Raw genomic sequence first — 20,180 nt, forward strand, 5'->3', positions numbered from 1 at the left:
TCATGTAAAGTGGTTTATTGCAGCAAATCAACCAGACCAAGACTTGTTTAGGGTCTGAGTATGGAGCGGTTTGTCGGACCGCAAACCTCTGAACTTTTTTGATAGCAGACAACAGTATCAAAGTTGCCAGGTGGGTAAATGGTGCAATAAACATTTACATAATGCAGTGAAAGTTAAAACTACTTAGTAACACGAATAAAAACTCCCACATGAACCAGACAAAAATTTGGTAAAAAATGATGCGGTTTAAACTTTATTTTTATTTATTTATTATAAATAAAAAGCATAAAACTAATTGCAAATTTTGCGACTTTCAGAACTACTGTAATTAACCTCTGCCTTGGAGGTGACGTTGCGATTCTAAGCAAACTACGTCAACAATTGATAGGCCTATAATAGCAACAGTCACTAACTTATTACAATTCTTAGGCCAGCGATCGAGAAGTTAAAAGTTAGCAATACCAACTATATACCTTTACCCAGATTGCTTATAGCCTAGTTATTATTTTTTGCAACATCATTGATCAAAAACTTCATTTTTTTTTCAAGTACACAAAAAGTGATCTTGATCTTCAAGATCACATACCGTAGAATTCGCCTATAACGGCTTCGTTTATAACGTCAATTCGTCTATTACATCACATTTCGCTTGGTCCCGGCAGAATTCCTATCTTTTACGTACATTGTAGTTCGGCTACAACAGCATCGTCTATAACGTCATTTCGCATGTAACAGCACCCTTTATTGGTCCCCAGACGTCTTTTATTCGTTTATAACGTCACTTTAAGCCATCACCTTCACCACGAACGGTCAGTCTTTTAATCCAGTTAGCGCTGCTGCTTGCAAAATGTCTTCCTTTTATGTTTCTACGGTAGCCTACGTCGTTCGCAGCAGGGACTTTAATTAGCTTTTTTCCCGCGTGAAAAACTATCACGTGTAAAAACTTCTCTTCTAGCCTACTGTATGTAACGAGATGTATTGCGCAAATTTCCCGTAGCCTATATACCTTTTGCTGTAGGTTATTTTTTTTAAACAATTTCTTTGTTTACTGTATTTTCTGCTTGACTTTTGTCCGTTTAGTGGTACACAGTAAACCTGACTGGATTGTACACCTCTTTCTTTAATCAAAAGACAGTTTTGGAATAGTTTGCGGTAGTTCGTCTATAACGTCAATTCGGCTATAACGTCAGTTTTTGCAATCCCCTAGAGGTGCCGTTATAGGCGAATTCTACTGTCGTTTGGTGATCTTGATCTTCAAGATCACCTATTCTTGGTGATCTTGATCTTCAAGATCGCCAATACTGGTGATCTTGCCCATCTCTGGTGATTGGAATAATTCCCCGGCAACAATCGGAAAACTACACTCTGCCAATCTCGGTAACCGGCCCTGCGTCAAGAGCCTCTACAACAGTGTTCCCTCTAAGGTGCGCAAATGCACAGTACCACCAGACTATTTGCGCAGTAAAATCTCATTCTTGCGCACTTGCAATTTCCAAATTTAAAAGTAAAATGATCTTCAACATTATTTTTGGACAGAACGTTTCTGCGCTTATCGCATTTATACGGTGTGCTGATGCACATGAGCATTGAGCATACAGTAGGCCTACCATTTTGTTACATTACAATCCTTTGTCTTTGCTTTTATTAAACTTCTTGTAGACCAGTGGTTCCCAAACTCGGTTCACAAAGTTGGTAATTCATTTTAACTCAGCATTAAAATGCTCATGCTCACTAAATCAAATATTTGCTCAGCGTAAAATTTTCTTAGAGGGATCACTGCTCCACAAGTATGCAAAACTACAAGGATTAACCAATCAAGGCTTTGTCAGTCCGATCAATCAATCAATGTTTTTTTTGTCAGTAACAGGAACATAGGTACATGTTTGAAATATGCAATATACACAATGCAAAAGTTACACAAGTTCCCATACCGACAGGGAGACAACGAGACGACCATACGGTCTACTAGTCAATTGCCACACTCCGAGGATAAAAATTAGTTAGAAAAAAGATACACAAAATAAAGCAAAGAGTCCTATCACCAGAGGCAACCAAACAGGTATCAGTGGACAACCTATGGTATGACACACTTTGTAGATTTGCACGAATGGTCAAGACCATTCCTAACTTTCAAGAAGATTTTTTATATGCAAAGTTAAAATAGACTCAAGCACGTTTGCTTGACTTTGTAGAATTTCAATATGTTATCCGCACACTTTATTTACTGTTTAGACAGTGCTGTATTCGAGGGTATACGGCGGTATACGCAGTATACTCTCTGCTTTTTCGAACAACTAATAGTATACCCTCTAGTTTTCCAAAGAGAATGCGTAACTGCTAATGCTATCCTTACTGATTCCTAATGTATGATGTTCTGCAAGAATTATTTATCCATGTTATCCATTGAACGCAGAGGTGGGCAGTAGCGCGCTACTTTTGTAGCGGCGCTACTTTTTAGTTGGAGTAGCAGCTGCAGTAGCCGCGCTATTGTTTTTCCAAAGTAGCGGCAGCAGGAGAAGCGCTACTTTTTTTCAGTCGCACTCCCGCTACCCGCTACTTTCTAACTTAAAGTGAAAAAACACTGTTTTTTTAGCAACACTAGCGTAGTCAAGCAGCTATAGCCTATATAATCGGTTTAGTTGCAAAGTTTCGGTCTTTTGGTAATCTCGTTTTCTGGTGTGGAGCTACGGTCCTGCGATCAAGGTATGAAATCGATAATTGGCGACATCCCGTGACACTCTTCGGACAGGAGCAAGTCCTTGAGCTTTTCGAATACCGAGTTAAAACATCTGTTCATTAAATACATTATACAACACTCCCATTCCTTCCAGTGCTGCGGTGGAGAGACTTTTCTCTGTTGGAAAAGATGTGCTTAAGCCAAAGCAGGCAGGACTTGGTGACTCTCATTTTGAAATGCTCATGTTTTGAAAGAAGCGTAACAATAAATTTGTAGACGCTTTGGCATTGATGAAATACAGTCAATCCAAGGATTAAGAGACTTTAGTGAATAAGTTGAAATTGTGCCCAATAATTTGAAGTCTCTCTTGACAGCTATTTCAACTTTACCTTGTTCGACAGCAGAATGTGAACTTGGTTTCAGTTTAATGAACTTATCACAAGTTTAAGAGCATCTTTGCTCATTGATAATAATGTGAGCTGTTTGATGTTTATTAATTGGAATGGACCACCTGCGTGGCTTCCTCAGTTTACCGCTAAAAATATGTAAGATCCTGGCTGTTAAACCACCGATCAGCTAAGGATACTAAATCCCAAATTTGTAAAGAGGATAAAGATGTAGATACCTCTCGGCCGGCTGTTTGGAATGTATTCATAGAAAAATAAACAATTTGGTACCTCTCGTCCAATTTTGATGTTGATAATTTATGTTATGGTAGAATAGAGATTAGTATTTTGCAAGTGTGTATTATTCTTCATTTTGGCAAATCTGACAGTAGCCTATATCCTGTGCTTTTTTTTACGAATACAGCACTGCTGTCAGAGTATATATTTTAATGTGTTAAATCACCCTTTTATTATTCAGAGGATAGACTATCATCAGAGGTGGGCATACCGCTACTTTTAAAGTAGCGCGCGCTACCGCTACTTTTATCTAAAATGACACTACGAAGCACTCTCCGTCCCTAGTGACGCAAAAATGACCTTGAAAACGAATATCATTCGTTTACACTGTCATTTTAACGTCGTTATAGAAAACACGTTCTAAGGGAAATTTATTGTCAGGCATCTTTCAAAAACACGAGCATTTCAAAATGAGAGTCACTAAGTCCTGCCTGCTTTGGCAAGCACATCTTTTCCAACAGAGAAAAGTCTCTCCACCGCAGCACTGGAAGGAATGGGAGTGTTGTATTCAATGAACAGGTGTTTTAACTTGGTATTCGAAAAGCTCAAGGACTTGCTCCTGTCCGAAAAAAAGGCGCGCACAATTGCTGTTTCCTTCACCGACGTTTCACGGGATGGCGCCAACACATTAAAAGATTCATCCTCGGAGTCATGACTTGTGTTGGTGTTACTCTTCTTGGTATCAACCTGGCTTGATCTCTCCCGCAACAGTCGAATTAAGCTACATCTGTCTTGACTTTTTCTCGCAGTGCATCAGCATCATCTGTTGAAACGTAATGCAGAAATTGTAGCCACGACGTCTTGAAGACAAAAAACAATTCCCAAAAGACCGAAACTTGCAACCAAACCGATTATATAGCCTAGCTGCTGGACCACGCCAGTGTTGCAAAAAAACGAGTATTTTTTTCACTTTAAATTAAAAAGTAGCGGAATACGATGGAAAAAAGTAGCGCCTCTCCCGCTTCCACTACTTTTGAAAAAAAATAGAGCCACTAATGCAGCCGCTACTCCAACTAAAAAGTAGCGCCGCTACCGCTAGTTTTACCAAAAAAGTAGCGCGCTACTGCCCACCTCTGACTATCATGCAGATCGCGAGTGATCAGCTGGTCTGATCAAGTTTTTACAACCGCTTCTTATCTGACCACAACCTGCGTTCTTATCACGTTAGAAATAACTTTTCATTAAAACAGAAATTGACCTGACCCTGAGATTTTTATTATGCAGCTGGAAGTGATTGTGGAGTTTTAATTTTTGAGAAGCTACCGTTTGTCCCCACCCCTTGAGAAAATCTTGCATCTCCCCTACTTACGACGGCGCACGGAATCAGATTTTTTTCCCAGTTGATGCTTTAAGCATACGTTTAAAAATACGCTGTTATGGATCGTGGTTTATGTTTTGCGCTCGGAGTGGGAATGGAGTTTGGAGTCGAAGTGGAGCAGGAGTCCGGAAAACTCGAATCCGTGCGCCCCTAGTGCGCCCTTGACATCTTTGCACTAAACCGGTTTCAGGGTTGCCAGATTTGTTTGTCGAAGTCGCGTATTTTTTGCCCGACTTCTCAGTCAGGCATGCACACTTGCACAGTGCACAACAGTGAAATGTGTAAATTGAAGTGGCAATCAGTCTAAAATTATTATTTTACAGGTTGACTAACAGTACTCAATGGCCAAGAAGTGTTTATACCAGTATGCGTTGCTGTGCGCAGTAGTTGTGATTAAACATTCTTATTTCTGTGCTGCTGCTTCATCAATTCCAGGAAATAATTTTTTGAAAGCACAGAACCTTCAGGTTGCAGGTTATACTGAAGGTAAAACTCATGACTATTTGAAATTTTTGATTTGTCTATCCATACACAGCATTTGGTAATAAGAACTAGCCTAGTATAAACTGAATTAAGCTTAAAGTACTTTAAGTTCAATTTAAGTAGGCTATTGCTTGATATTGTTCTTCTATACCGTCAACCGGGGTGACTTTGTTCACCGGGGTGACTTTGTTCACCGGGGTGAATTTGATCAGCACTGTTTTAGCTTTGTAATTGCCAATTTGAGTAACTGGACTTCGCTCAAGTACTTCAGACCCCATCTTTGGAATTTGAGCGAAGTCCAGTTACTCAAATTGGCGATTACAAAGCTAAAACAGTGCTGATCAAATTCACCCCGGTGAACAAAGTCACCCCGGTGAACAAAGTCACCCCGGTTGACGGTATAGAAGAACAATATCAAGCAATAGCCTACTTAAATTGAACTTAAAGTACTTTAGATTCCAAGGATGGGGTCTGCACACACACACACAATTGCGCACACAGACAAATTCCAAGGATGGGGTCTGAAGTACTTGAGCGAAGTCCAGTTACTCAAATTGGCAATTACAAAGCTAAAACAGTGCTGATCAAAGTCACCCTGGTGAAAAAAGTCACCCCGGTTACCGTATATATAGAAAGTTACTATGCTTCCTGTATTCTTATTTCTTATTATGTTTGTTAAGTAGTAATGATCAATTTACAGAGTTTTAGTATGACATGAAGTCATGTCAAGAAAAACAAGGTGCAAGTGTTTTGTAATGTGTTACGTAGTAAGTTTTAAAAATAATGAAAAATTGTTTTGAATGTTTTACACAGAAGTGGCTAGGCTACGTGTGACTCTGTGCATGTAGCCATCAAATAGTCAATTGCAACCACATCATAATTAATTTTGAAAGATGTGGGCTAGCATTAGAAAGTCTTAATACATATATAGTACTGCAATAATTATACTACAATAATTATACAATACTACAGTACTACAATAATTATACAATAATTATACATAGTACTGCAATAAGCCACAAAGTGAAGAAAAAGAAGACAATCACAGCTTATATCAAACTTTTAGCGTATAATATATGAAAGTCTCGCTGCAATTACCCCAAATAACGTCGAAATCAGTACCACTGAGTAGGCTTAATCGTATTGAAATAATGTTTTGTTATGTTGCAAAACTTGAACCAGAACACAAAAAATAGCGCGTTTTGTTTACTATCGCATCGCCTTTGACTAGCATCTTTTGAGGAACATCTTTGTGTCAAATATTGTATTGGCTGGATAAACCAACCAAATCTTGCAACACTGCTTGATGCTTTCAGAGTAAAACCATCAAGGATATCAAATTTCAACATTGCCTAACCGATTTTTTCAGCATTTGGGTTGTTTTGGCTTGTTTTGTTTAACTTCAGCTTGTGTTTAAAATCGCCCTTGTTACACTGGCAAGTGTTGATTGTAATTGTAGCCCTATTTTTGTACTGTTTTCACATAAAAATTTTTATCTTTTCTATCTCATTTCCAGGTTTTGTGGCTGTGCAAATTAAAGATAGTGACATCTCAACACTGTTTTTGCATATTTTAAACCTTTTGGTTTTGCCATCTTTCCCTTTTGTTGGTGCTAAATTCGTGAGTTTACTTTGCCGTTTTCTACATGTTCGCGCCAGCAATGAAAAATAAATTGAATTGAATTTTCTGCTGAAAATTTGGTTTAGTCTGTTGTTGCAAGCAAAAAATTAAATTTCAATTTGTTTTACTTCGTACTTGAAATGATATAACCTGAACAGGATTTGGTTTTATAGATTTGACTTAATCTAGAATAAATTCTAATTCACCTATATGAATTTACCTATGTTTCATCGCAACGTGTGTGTTAACTAAAGTTACAAAATATTTGTGGACCTTTATAAGGTTGAACACATGCTGCACTATATGGCATGATGTCATCAGTGGCAAGGAAACACCTTGAATGCTTAATGTTTAGTGGCAAAATGTTGCATTTTGTAATTGTCTCTAAGTATGGGGATTTTATACAACGTTAGCATTGTATGTACTGTATAACGTGCATATTTCAAACATGTGCTGTTTCTGTTTCTGGCAAATCAACCATTGACTGATTGGTAGTGTACAGCTTAATTGTATTATTTTTATAATTAACCAGTAAGTACCGTAGTCTAATTTTCGTATTATGTTAGGTGATGAAGGTGAGTGGACAGATCCATATAACTTTATCTTTGCCACTGATCCTCAGCCTGGACTTATTGATCAAGTACAAGGATCCAATGGTAAGTATCTAACTAGACAAGAATTAATATAAACAAAACTATTAATGTACGTTGCCAATATGGAGTTTTGCAATTGCATATCTTTTTTATTTCTAGATTATTCTGGTTATTTGATTCCTTGGGAATCTACAGTAAGTTCAAATTTGGACTTTGCAGCAAATACGAAAACCCTACACTCTTTTCTTTTGTTTCCAAAATATTAAGGCTGCAATTACTAAATTATTTAGAAGACATATATATGATATGGCATTAGTGTGCTCCCCAAGTGATTTTTTCTTCTGACTTAAAATGCAACAATTTTTGATCGAAAAAATAACGTAATGCCTACTAATTTATATATTTAACTGTATTTTTGAAGGTTCGAAGTGGGATATTGAAATAAATCGCACTGAAGAAATAGTAACTGCTCTCAACAAACTGACACCTCGGCCAAGATTTATGCTCATTGGAGGGGATATTATTAATGCTTTTCCTGGTAATACAATATATACTGTATATATGTATATTATACATACATCCCTGTTTAGTATGATAAATGGTATTAATGCCACAAAAGAGTGCTCAATGCCTAGCGCAATGCTAAGCAAAGCTATTTGTATTAGAATAGAATTATGGTTTGGTTTTTGGTATCATCATAATCCATCGTCGGTTTGTTCCCCACTAGTGGGGGTGGCCGATTGTTTCTGCGCAGCAATTGTTTTAATCCCTTTTCTCCATTTCACCCTGTCCCTTGCATCTTCCTCCTTCAGTCCGACTTTTTTAAATTCATCCTTCACTTGTTCTTCTTGGACGACCGCGTTTCCTCTTCCCATCCACCTTTAGATCTAGTGCCTTTCTAAGAAAACTTCCTTCCTCCCTCCTTATCACATGTCCATACCATCTTACTCCATTTGCCCTTGCCAGTTGGTCTATGGTCTCTCTCATCTCTAGCATATCCAACAATTCTTCAGTCCTTTTTTCCCTTCTCGTTTTCACCCCACACATTGCTCTCACCATTGACCTTTCCGTTTTTCTCAGGATTGCCAGTTCACTCTCTCTCAATACCCATATCTCGCTACCATATAGCATTGCAGGCCGCACACAGCTCCGATATACTTTTCCTTTCATCCTTAGTGAAAATTTTCTGCCATGCAACATTTTCCCACATTCCCTGAACTTTGCCCAGCCCAATCTTGCCCTTGTTGTCACCGCTGCTTCACATCTACCACTTCCATTTATCCGATCACCCAGATAACAGAAGTCTGTCACTGTTTCGATGTCATGGCAGAACTCATCATCATGACCTTCCACTTCATTCCTTCCTTTACTGCATTTCCCACAAACAAAACACTTCGCCAATCTTGTTGCGGCTCTCTTGACATTAGCACATCTTGCATGTACCCACTTTCCGCATTCCTTGCATTGAATTTCTCATCACTCATCATCATTTTCTCATCAATTCCACATATTCCACAGGGATCTACTTTGTTCTCAACAACTGTTCCTTCTGCTCCACTCACCATCACTTTTGTTTTTTCAAGATTCACCTTCATACCCTTGGTTTCAAATGCTTCTTTTCATTTCTCAAACTTTCTCTCCGATCCCTCCATACTATTACTTGTCAAGACCAGGTCGTCTGCATACAAAATTTCACTCAATGAGCCCTCCCTCACTCCTTCAGTTACAACGTCAACCACAATAGCAAATATCAGAGGTGACAAAACTGATCCTTGGTGTACACCAACCTTCACAAAAAACTCGTTTGAATAATTTGATCCAACTCTCACTTTTGTTCTTGCATCCTCACACATAGACATCACAGCTCTCACTAATACCTCCGGTATACCTCTTTTCCTCATTGCCCACTCTATCACTTTCCTTGGTACTCTGTCAAATGCCTTTTCTAAGTCGACGAAACACATATATAGTTTTCTCTGCTTCTCTCAGTATTCCTCCTGCATTCTTCTCAATATAAACAGAGCATCCACTGTACCTTTTCCTGGCATAAATCTAAACTGCATATCATTTAATTTCACCAATGTTCTCAACCTCTTTTCTAGTATTCGCTCCACAATTTTCATTCCATGCTCTAGTAGTTTTACACCTCTATATGCACTGCAACTTCTCACATCCCCTTTTCTCTTGAACAGTGGAACAACAGTACTATGCTTTCACTCCTCCGGCATTCCCTCTCCATCTAATACCCTTTGGCTAAGTTGCAGCATTACTTCAATTTCCAACTCTCCACTTGCTTTTATCATCTCTACACTCACTTCTGATGGACCGGCTGCTTTATGGGGTCTGCTACTATTCGGCGAGTCCGATTCGGCGAGTCCGATTCGACTAGTCCGATTCGGCGAGTTCCCTATTCGGCGAGAGCCCTTTTCGGCGAGTGCCCTATTCGGCGAGGTTTTGAAATTTTTGAAAGGAAATTATCGGGTACCGTAGCCTAATTATAATTGCCGTTTTTACATCGTTTTAACGTCGCTAAACGTTGAAATCGTGCAGAAAGGAATAAAAAGAAAATGTTTGAACTATTAAATTAAAATTCGTCATGTCAGTTAAGTTGTTTTTATTTCTGACCATCATATGAAAAACAATACACGTCAACATAGCAAAGGTAGAAGCGACAAAACGCGAACGTTAAAACGTGCTTGAATTCGTCATGTCAGTTCAGTTGTTGTTCTTTCTGATCATGATATCAAAAACAATACGTCAACATAGCAAAGGTGTAGAAAAAGGTAGAAGCGACAAAACGCGAACGTTAAAACGTGCTTGTGACCGAAGTAAGTTATTGAGTTGAAAGAAATTTGGCACGGTCGCAACACTTTTAGAAAAATTTAAGATATGAAGGAAAAATAAAACAAACAAAATGTTACAAAAAAAAATAAAATAGATCATGTTTATGTCTATAAGTTAGTAGGCTACTTTTGAATAGTTAAAATGATTAGTTTGGACCAACAAATGTGTGGCCTACAGCTTGGATTGAAAGGAAATTATCGGGTACCGTAGCCTAGTTATCCCGACCAGCAAAAAATTGTTCCAAGAACACAGTTCATTTTTACATTGTAGTAACAGAATGAAAAGGCTAAACAAATGTGTGGCCTATCGTGTTAACGTCGCTAAACGTTGAAATCGTGTAGAAAAGGGAGCTTTTGCTGACTAGGATACTTTGAAACTGAGAAACATTCACAGAAGCCCTACGATTTGTTCCAAGAACCCATTTAGCATAACATTTTATTTGTACATTGATTCAACGTCTGAATACATTATCTTAAAAATGCAACGTATCGTAGGGCTTCTGTGAATGTTTCTCAGTTTCAACGTATCCTAGTCAGCAAAAGCACCCTTTTCTACACGATTTCAATGTTTAGCGACGTTAAAACGATAGGCCACACATTTGGTTAGCCTTTTCATTCGGTTACTACAATGTAAAAATGAACTGTTAGGCTAACTGGGTTCTTGGAACAAATTTTTGCTGGTCGGTATAACTAGGCTACAGTAGTATACCCGATAATTTCCTTTCAATCTAAGCTGTAGGAGTGTAGGTCACACATTTGTTGATCCAAACTAATCATTTTAACCATAGGCGCCTAAGCCGTAGGGGCCAGGCCCCCACGCATATTTCCGCGTGGGAGCAACTTTTTATGCGGCATTGATACATAAAACAATAGATGAACTAGCGATCGGCAGCAGGAAAACATTTTTAAATACAAACCGCAACAGCTTCGCAGTAAATAATCACTAGAACGAGTAGCGATGCTACAATCCCACCCCAGACAAAAAAATCTGTCATTTTTACGTTGATTTAACGTCTGCAGACATTGAATCAATGTAAAAATGACTGATTTTGCTGCCTGTGACATAGCAAAAATCTACCATTTTGCGTCGATTCAATGTCATCAGATGTTGAATGCACCCAAAAACAACATAATTTGCTACGTTGACGCAGCGTGCGTTTAACTTAATGCGCTTGCAAACAGCCTCCTGTCGCTTTCGAAAGTCGAAACCTCTGCAGAGAATTGTCGCGGCAGTGAATCGGTTGCTGTGAAAATGAACTTGAAGTCTCGGCCCGAGGTTACCACTAACCAACGTAACTAGGGCTGGTACAAACCGCATTGCGCACACGTGGCATAATCAACACAACAACGGACTAGCGCAAACTGCATGGCGCACACACGACCGTTGCCATAGAAACCCGATCAAAGGCGGGGAATATGCGCGTCTTTTGTTTCATCTGCAACACGGGCGTATTACAGCGAATTGAAACTTGAAAACTGGTCAGCCATAAGTTGCGATATTGTAGTGAAAAGGGAGCAATGTCAAGTCGAAAACTTAATCAAACGTCTCTCTGTAACTATTTTTCAAGGGCTGTTTACGGATGTCAGCAACTTTTAAATTTATTAAAGGTGACGTGCTGTTGAATTGATGTAAACATGAATGATTTTGCTTTCAACAGGTATATTTTCAAGCATATGATCAAGTTAGTATTTTCATTCCATTTACAGTATACCTTTTAGTAAACCTTATCGTCTCTTGTTTCATGCTAATAAATCTAGTTCGTTGCTAAACTTTATGTTGCGCTTAGCTTAAAGAGTCGCAGTCCATCAACCGCTAGCCAACGCAGACGCATAGCATGTGTTTTAATCGAGCTTTGTTTATAATAATTAACGGTAGGTCGAACGTAGCGATAACTCCGAGTGTGGCAATAAAAGCAATCCTAGTGTGACGACATAATTACGTCATCCATCTGCGTGACATTTCGCTGAATTTACGTTGCTGCTGATGAAACACGCTTTCTCCCCCACGGCCAAAAAAAATAGTTAGGCGCCTATGATTTTAACTATTCAAAAGTACTAACTTATAGACATAAACATTATTTTTTTTGTAACATTTTCTTTGTTTTATTTTTCCTTCATATCTTAAATTTTTTTGAAGGTGATGCAACCTTGCTAAATTTTTTTCAACTCAATAACTTACTTCGGTCACAAGCACGTTTTAACGTTCGCGTTTTGTCGCTTCTACCTTTTTCTACACCTTTGCTATGTTGACGTGAATTGTCGCTTCTGCCTTTGCTATGTTGACGTGTATTGTTTTTCATATGATGGTCAGAAATAAAAACAACTTAACTGACATGACGAATTTTAATAGTTCAAACAGTTTATTTTTATTCCTTTCTGCACGATTTCAACGTTTAGCGACGTTAAAACGATGTAAAAACGGCAATTGCAATTAGGCTACGGTACCCGATAATTTCCTTTTAAAAATTTCCAAAACTCGCCGAATAGGGCACTCGCCGAAAAGGGCTCTCGCCGAATAGGGAACTCGCCGAATCGGACTAGTCGAATCGGACTCGCCGAATCGGACTCGCCGAAACGGGCCATTCCGGCTTTATGCAGTTTCATTTGCCCCATTGCCTCCACCACTTCATCACGAGTAACCTTTCCCACTGGACCCTCCACCAGATCAACTTCTGTCATATGATCCCATACATTCTCCTTATTCATAACATTTTCCATATGTTCCTTCCACACTTCTCCTCTGCTTTCCGGGCTGAAATGCAACTTCCCATCTCCACTCCTTATACATCTTCCTCCTACAATATCTTTCCCATCCTTTTTCATTTGCTTTATGAGTCTGAATACTTTGTTTTGGCTTTCCCCTATTTTATTAAGTTCCTCCTCAGCACCATTCTTCATAGCTCTTGCAACAACCCTCTTTGCCTTCTTTTTCATACTCTTATACTTCTTTTTATTCTCTTCTAACCCATTTTTGCACCACTGCTTGTATGCATCTCTTTTCTGTGAAATCGCATGCTTCACCTCTTCATCCCACCACCATGTGTCTCCACGATCCCTCCTCACTTTCTTTTTCCCACATACTCCATCACATGCTGCTAGGACACCTTTCTGAAATGAAGCCCACAAGTTCTGCGCACTCATGTTTACCAGCTCTTTTACTCTTTTCACAAACTTAATTCTCGTTTCTTTTTCCTCCAGTTTCCACACATTTCTCACAAAAACTCGTTCTTTCTTCACAATTTTCTTCACTTTTTTCATATTTAAGTCTCCTACTACTAGTCTATGCCGCAACTCCCACGGAATTACTTTCACATTCTTCAAGTACTTTCTCTGTTCCTGCCCAACCACAATGAAATCAATTTCCGACTCATGTCCTCCTGAGCTGTAAGTCACCTTCCTTTTCTCTTTCTTTTTAAACCATGTGTTGGCAATACAAAGTTTCCTTTCATCACAAAATTTAAGTAGCATTCTTCCTTCCATGTTTCTCTCCCCAAAACCATACCCTCCATAAATGCCCTCAAACCCATTTGCTTGTTTTCCAACATGTCCATTAAAATCTCCTAATCCAAACACCAACTCTTTTGAACTCCGTAAATCCCATTCCTCTGCCAAAACATCATAAAAACTTTCCTTTTCTAAGTAATCCCTACCACTTTGAGGTGCATATGCACAGATTAGCCTCACTACCTCCTCTTCAAAAGCGAGTACCATTTTCATCACTCTGTCACTCCTTCTTCTAACTTCTATTACTTTCTCACATAATTCCTCTTTTACCAAGAAACCAACACCACCGATTCCTGTGTTATTTCCTGACCACCATAACTTATATCTCCTCCCATTGGCACCTAAAAACCACGCTGACTGTCCCCTCCATCTTACTTCCTCTAGGCAACATATATCCACCCTTCTTTTTCTTAGTTCTTCACATATTTCAGTTCCTTTACCACACAAACTTCCCACATTCCAGCATCCGATTCTAGCACCATAATCTTTTTTCAATGTTTTTTTGTTTTCTCGGAACCCAGAGATTCTTCGCACCCCTTGCCCATCTAAGGGCTGCTGGGGACTAGGGGCCATTTTTAGCTTTTGCTGCATTTAAATAATATTTTGGAGCATAGATTTTCTAGCCGGATGCCCTTCCTAACGCTAACCACAGTTATTGGCGGTGGGCCTAGCCTTTACTTAAAAAGTATTTTCTGCAAGGCAGCAGGATTTCTAACAAGTTTTAGCCAACCAGTCGAGGTTGTTGCCCATGAGGTGGGACGTGGACCCACTTGTTAGTTTGGTGTGTGATCAAGACCAGTGTTCCCCGAGACCCATGGTGTAACAATCCATGGCGACTGCCCAGGGTTCAAAGGTGCTACTTGTACCACACACCTACCTCACATGAATAAGAATCAGAATCTCTTGGAATCACATGGAATAAGAATCTCTTGAATATCCTCCCAAGGAAAAACAAGCTGTAGGGTTTTTCGGATTGTGGTGACTATATATATGTACTTGACTGACATTGAGTAGGGTACTGTTTTTTGAAGATAATAATACTTATTGTGTATATATATGAATAACAGGATAAAGTTGAATATTATATCCTTTTTAGGCATGCAACTTGCCAAGTTCTGCAAATGTTTTTGAAAAAAGTAATATTAGGAATGTCAATTTTTTCTTATTTTTCAGACTTGTGACCATTGAAGTGTTGCTGCATTTAGTTTTTACTAATGGTTATAATAATAGCAGGTTATCAATTGCACAATCTTGCAGTTACCTTAACTCTATACTATTATTGGAGACCAGCTTTTTTGCATTTTGTTTTTGTAACAGTTTTAAAACTTTTTTTTTACTTCAACAGGAGGTGAATATCGTTCTGAACAAATAGCAGACATAAGGAAAGCGTTTTCAGGTTTGAATACCATGATTCCGATTTTTGTTATTCCTGGAAATCATGATGTAGGAAACGCCCCAACCAATGATACTATGGAAATATACAGAAAGGAATTTGGAGATGAATATTACAGCTTTTGGATGGGAGGTGTCTTTTATATTGCTTTGCATAGTCAGTGTTTTTTCAACTCGTCGCTGTCAGAAGAGTTGTGCGATCAACAGGATGCGTGGCTCAAAACGCAGCTGGATAGGTAAATGGACTTTGCTTAACTCCTCCTACTATTGATATCTTTCTAAAGTCTGTTGTCGACTAAATCTTTCCCAGTAAGTTATTTGATTTTGGTTCTTGCTGAGAGTTTAGGAAATTAGGATTATAGATATAAATAAGTTGCTTGCTTCCCTTTAAAGTTTTTGGCTTTAGAAATAGCCTTCTATATCAAACACAGCAACTTTTTATCTTCTTCTGTCTAGTAACCTATGGCCATGGGCAATAGTGGATCCTGGGGCAATGGGGCATATGTCACCCAATGGCCCACTGAGAAAGATTTAGCTTGCTCAAGCATATTTAGCTAACCTAAGAAATGTACTGATGCCAATATATTTCTGAGTTGATATTTTCACTCTTGAGTGCTGCAAGAATGTGCAGTAAATATTTTTAAATTGCATAACAAAAACTTTTCACAATAAGCCAATTCTTGATTACACAGAACTGTCCACACAATCTTTAAATGCCATTGCCTCAATTGGCAATTATTCACAATGCATAATAATTGTTTCCCTAACTGCTTTTGTCGTGTTGTCATAGCAAGAAGATAGCTATGATAAAGAAATGAGTACCATAACTAAAAGTTTTTCAAACTTACAAAAGTACTTCTTAAAAAGAAGGTATTAAATCCAAGTGCTTGTTTCTTTTCATGTAGTAATTACAAGACTGAGTAGTGTTCGACCGAATGTGCTTTTTCTTTTTTCCCAAATTATCACAAAATTTACGAAAAACTGGAGCAAAGCATTAAAGTCGCGTAGTTCTTCAACAAATAATGCCAAGCGGAATGAGCCAGCTAAGCAAATGCCCGCTTAAGCTAAGTAAACACTTGTAAAGTTTTTTTCTAGATCAACGCATTTTCAGTTTTGTTTTCCTGAATATTCTTAATGTGTAAGTTCCACGGCGAGAGTAAGTTCTTATTGCAGCAAAACACAGGCTGCAAGTCATCCCATGCACAGGTAGCGGAAAATTCAAACGGGATCTCCAGCCAAAAATACGAACAGTGCATGTCTTAAGCATAACCACGTCCGATTGTTACTACTGGGCATGCAATTTACCACATGAGAGCGGATACAAAATAGCACGGTTACATTTTAAAAAGTAATTTTTTAAAAGTTGCATTCGTTGAGAATAAAACAATGTACATGAGACAATAAAACATGAACTGCATGACAAAAATACCAATTTAGAAATTTAAACTCCATTTTTCTTTTGTACTGTCTGTCATTTTGCTGTTATATTGCAGAGCTCAAACTGGCGCTTACGTGCATACCTTGATTTTTATGCACATTCCACTATTCCTTAAAAATGCCAGCGAAGTTGACGGCGGCTACTTTTCAATTCCGAAAACCAAGCGATTGGAATTGCTGCAGGATTTTGCCCTGGCTGGGATTAAAAAAGCATTTTCAGGCCATTATCATAGAAATGCCGGTGGCAAGTGGGACTCAGACAGCGGAACTGTAAGTAGATGTAGACGACTGCAAACATTCAATTAATGTGTAATAAACTAATTTTGTAAGCTGATAAAAGTTTTTTTTGTGGCTTTCTGGGCTTGTATATATATTAATTGAAGATTTGGATAAGTCTGTAACGGGGATGCAAAAAGTCAATGTCTGTTGAAAATTATCCTTTAAAGTAAACATCAATTGTTCTGCCAAACCTTTCCCAGGTTGCTCAATATCGGCGTCGAACTCTGGTCCCACTGAACTTCGTGCAAGATATCTGATATCTCACCATGCGTATGATGATAATGCGTTTTATTAGGTCTGTAATGGTGGCTGATGTGCGTTGTTCTCAGTGCTTTACAAAAGTGGCAGTGCCAGCTTTACTGTATACTGTAGTGGCGCAGCGAGTACGTTTGTGTGCGAACGAAGCCAAACGTCACACGTTTACTCCGAGTCCATTCCTTCAATGTTGAGTGCCAAGCAGGATAAGATTCAGTGCCACATTCACGTTGTTGCATTGTTAAGCAATAAAATACATCTTACTTGGAATATCCCAACTCTGCGCCTAAATATCATAGAGCCAATTATTATGCGTTTATTTGAAAATGTGTCCATCTATCCATTTTAAGTTTGAACATATATAGTAATACAGTATGTAGTGAGTAGGTACTGCTAGCTGGTTATTTCTGTGTCACATATTATGTCATGCACGCATCAATAGAAAAACTTGCACATAGAGCATTAAGAAAAACAGTTGTTGTTTTGTTCAGTCGTGTAAAGTAGATCGGTAATTCGCGATTGTTGTTTTGTTTGCATGGTACATACCTTATTTTTAAGTGAACAAATGTGTTTCTGTCTACCTATGGTCTACTCTACCTTTTGAAATCGTAGTCATTGTCGAATTATATCGTGTGGCACATTGTTTGTGGACATGAATTCCACATTTCCCTCGGCAAAGCTAACTTCGTTAGCGGCCATCTTTTTACCTGTGTGTCGTTTTCGTTTATTTTTGGCATTTTTTAAAGCTGTGACCGCGATATATATGTTGTTAACAACTGAGCTTTTAAACGTTTTAATCAAGTTCTTTAATGACAAGTATTTTGTTGGACAACGATAAGAATTTCTGCTTTAATTAATGTGTTAAGTGTTTTTTTTTTTTTTGCTTGAAACTGCAGTTATTTTGAACTACAGTATTAACTTTGCCGTGTCTTGCAAGCTAGACATAAATGAAATCCGACACACACGCTAGACAAAATGATAAGATATTGGTGTGTTTGGAATACTGCATGGTGTGTGGTCATTGATTGGTGGCTGTTCTTCCAAAACGTGCTCGCTAATTGCCTTGCAACTATCGATCATTAACTTTGTCCAGAGCATTGGCAGTGGCTTTGGTGGCGTTCAGCCAAAAGTTGTAAAATTTGCAAATTGGTCGTTAGTCACAACTGTTTCTGTCTGTTTGTTAAGAACGCTGCAAACTACATGCAAAAATTAATGCCGCATTTACACATCCAGAGTTGCTCTTCAAATACGTACAATGTTTGCGCATCGATAGTGTGTAACTGGTGCCGTGCAGTGTGGGATACCCAGACAGCAAATCAGTCGTTTTTTTACATTTACATTGTAAAAAAACGACTGATTTGCTGTCTTGGGTAGGTTTAAGCAACTTACTCTTGACGAATTTGTAGAAAAGGTTTTCCGCTCCGTAGATGGAATATTGTAGTTCGTATTTCTGTTCAATTGAGGGGTTATCAAACGAACGCGCATGCGATAGACTGAAATGCATCCTCAACAGTTTTACATTGGACTGACTCGCTTGAAAAGAAGATTTTTTTGCATTATAAAACATTTCACTGAGTCGCTTATGTCATGCATTGTTGTGGGTTTGACATTCGTCAGCAGAAGATATTTATTCCTAATCATTTACGCTTATTTTGTATTTATTTATTTCAAACCGACTTTGTTCATGTCGGTTGCAGCAGAAAGGCCATAATAATTCTAATCAACAAATTTCCGAGACGTAAGTTTGTTTCTTATTTAAACCAAAAGTTAGTTCTTTCGTACATTGATTCAACGTAGAGACGTTGAACCAAATGTCAGTAAATGGTTGATTTATGGTGGAGTGTCTAATTGCGGTGATAGTCCAACAATATCTCAGAAGACCATATTTTTTCTCAGGTTGAAGTGATCGTCTCTTCTGCTATCGGAGCTCAGCTTGGTAACGACAAAGCTGGAATCAGAATTGTTGAAGTGTCTGAGAGTTCAGTCAATCAGCAGTATTATCCAATAGCTGATATTCCAACACATATTGGCGATGGGGCTTTCAAGATTGGTCCCTCTGGAGTGTCCCTGGCCTTGTGCTTTGCTTATGCTTTACTTCCGCGACTGTTAATATAAACGAAGCCATCATGTCAAATAAACGACATATAATAAAACAAAGCCATAGTTTCATATTGCAGTGAATTTCATATCTTTTTAAAGGCATGTGTATAACTGTATGCACTTCATTGAAGCATTTTAATTATTAAATGATTGCTATTTTGTCGATGCATGATCAACACCAGTGTTCAATTTTTTGTTAAAAAGTAGATTTAGTTGCAATTTCTATTTCATGTGGCGAAGGCTTTGCCTGTTTACATGTTATGCTGCATTGTCATGTGGGCATCGCCACCCAGACAGAAAATCAGTCATTTAACGGCAGACGTGGAATCAATGCAAAAAAACCAACTGATATGCTGTCTGGGTGCTTTGAAAGTAGTGTCGCTACTGTATCCGCTACTCAAGCAAAAATGCAGCGCTGTTTACGGCGCTATCGCTTCAAAAAAAAGAGCGTACTACTAGTAGTACTACTACTGCCCACCTTTGACTGTATTGTGAAAGAAATTCATGTCACTTGAACCAAGTTTTACTAAGACTGAAATTGCAATTCCAATACAAGTTGTAGTTGTGGGTCTGCTACTATTCGGTGAGTCCGATTCGGTGAGTTCGATTCGGTGAGTTCCTAACTTCTAACCCCTAACCTTAAAACGGCAATGATAATTAGGCTACGGTACCCGATAATTTAAAAAAAAAATGAAAAAATCACCAAATAGGGATCGGACTCACCGAAACGGGCCATTCCGGTAGTTTTTAAAAAGAAGCTTTATCATTTCTGAGATAATAATCTACCGCGTCTCATAATCATGATAATAATTTATCGTAGGCAAGTGCTTAAGGTTCGCTTCCTTCAACTGTCATACATTTCCATGCGCAGTTTCATCCATGTTACGTTTGCTTTGCATTCAGAACTGATCTTTGCTACCTAGTGGCCGATTAAAATGCACTATGCCTTAACCGATAAGACCTTAGTTGATATATTGCTTACTGCAGACACCATAT

General features: G+C 38.4%; 1 protein-coding gene across 1 annotated transcript; it reads left to right on the plus strand.

Annotated features, from left to right (window-relative positions):
• The first annotated feature begins 5,010 nt into the window (after positions 1 to 5,010).
• LOC145772219 (serine/threonine-protein phosphatase CPPED1-like) lies at positions 5,011 to 20,061 on the plus strand. Its single transcript, XM_082584069.1, has 6 exons — positions 5,011 to 5,164; positions 7,348 to 7,437; positions 7,796 to 7,912; positions 15,067 to 15,349; positions 16,607 to 16,820; positions 18,981 to 20,061. The coding sequence occupies exons 1-6, from the start codon at positions 5,020 to 5,022 to the stop codon at positions 19,197 to 19,199; spliced, it is 1,068 nt and encodes a 355-aa protein (XP_082440195.1). The 5' UTR covers positions 5,011 to 5,019; the 3' UTR covers positions 19,200 to 20,061.
• Positions 20,062 to 20,180: the final 119 nt, after the last annotated feature.

The sequence above is a fragment of the Aplidium turbinatum genome, chromosome 6 (genome assembly GCF_918807975.1).
Source record: "Aplidium turbinatum chromosome 6, kaAplTurb1.1, whole genome shotgun sequence".
Taxonomy (NCBI): domain Eukaryota; kingdom Metazoa; phylum Chordata; class Ascidiacea; order Aplousobranchia; family Polyclinidae; genus Aplidium; species Aplidium turbinatum.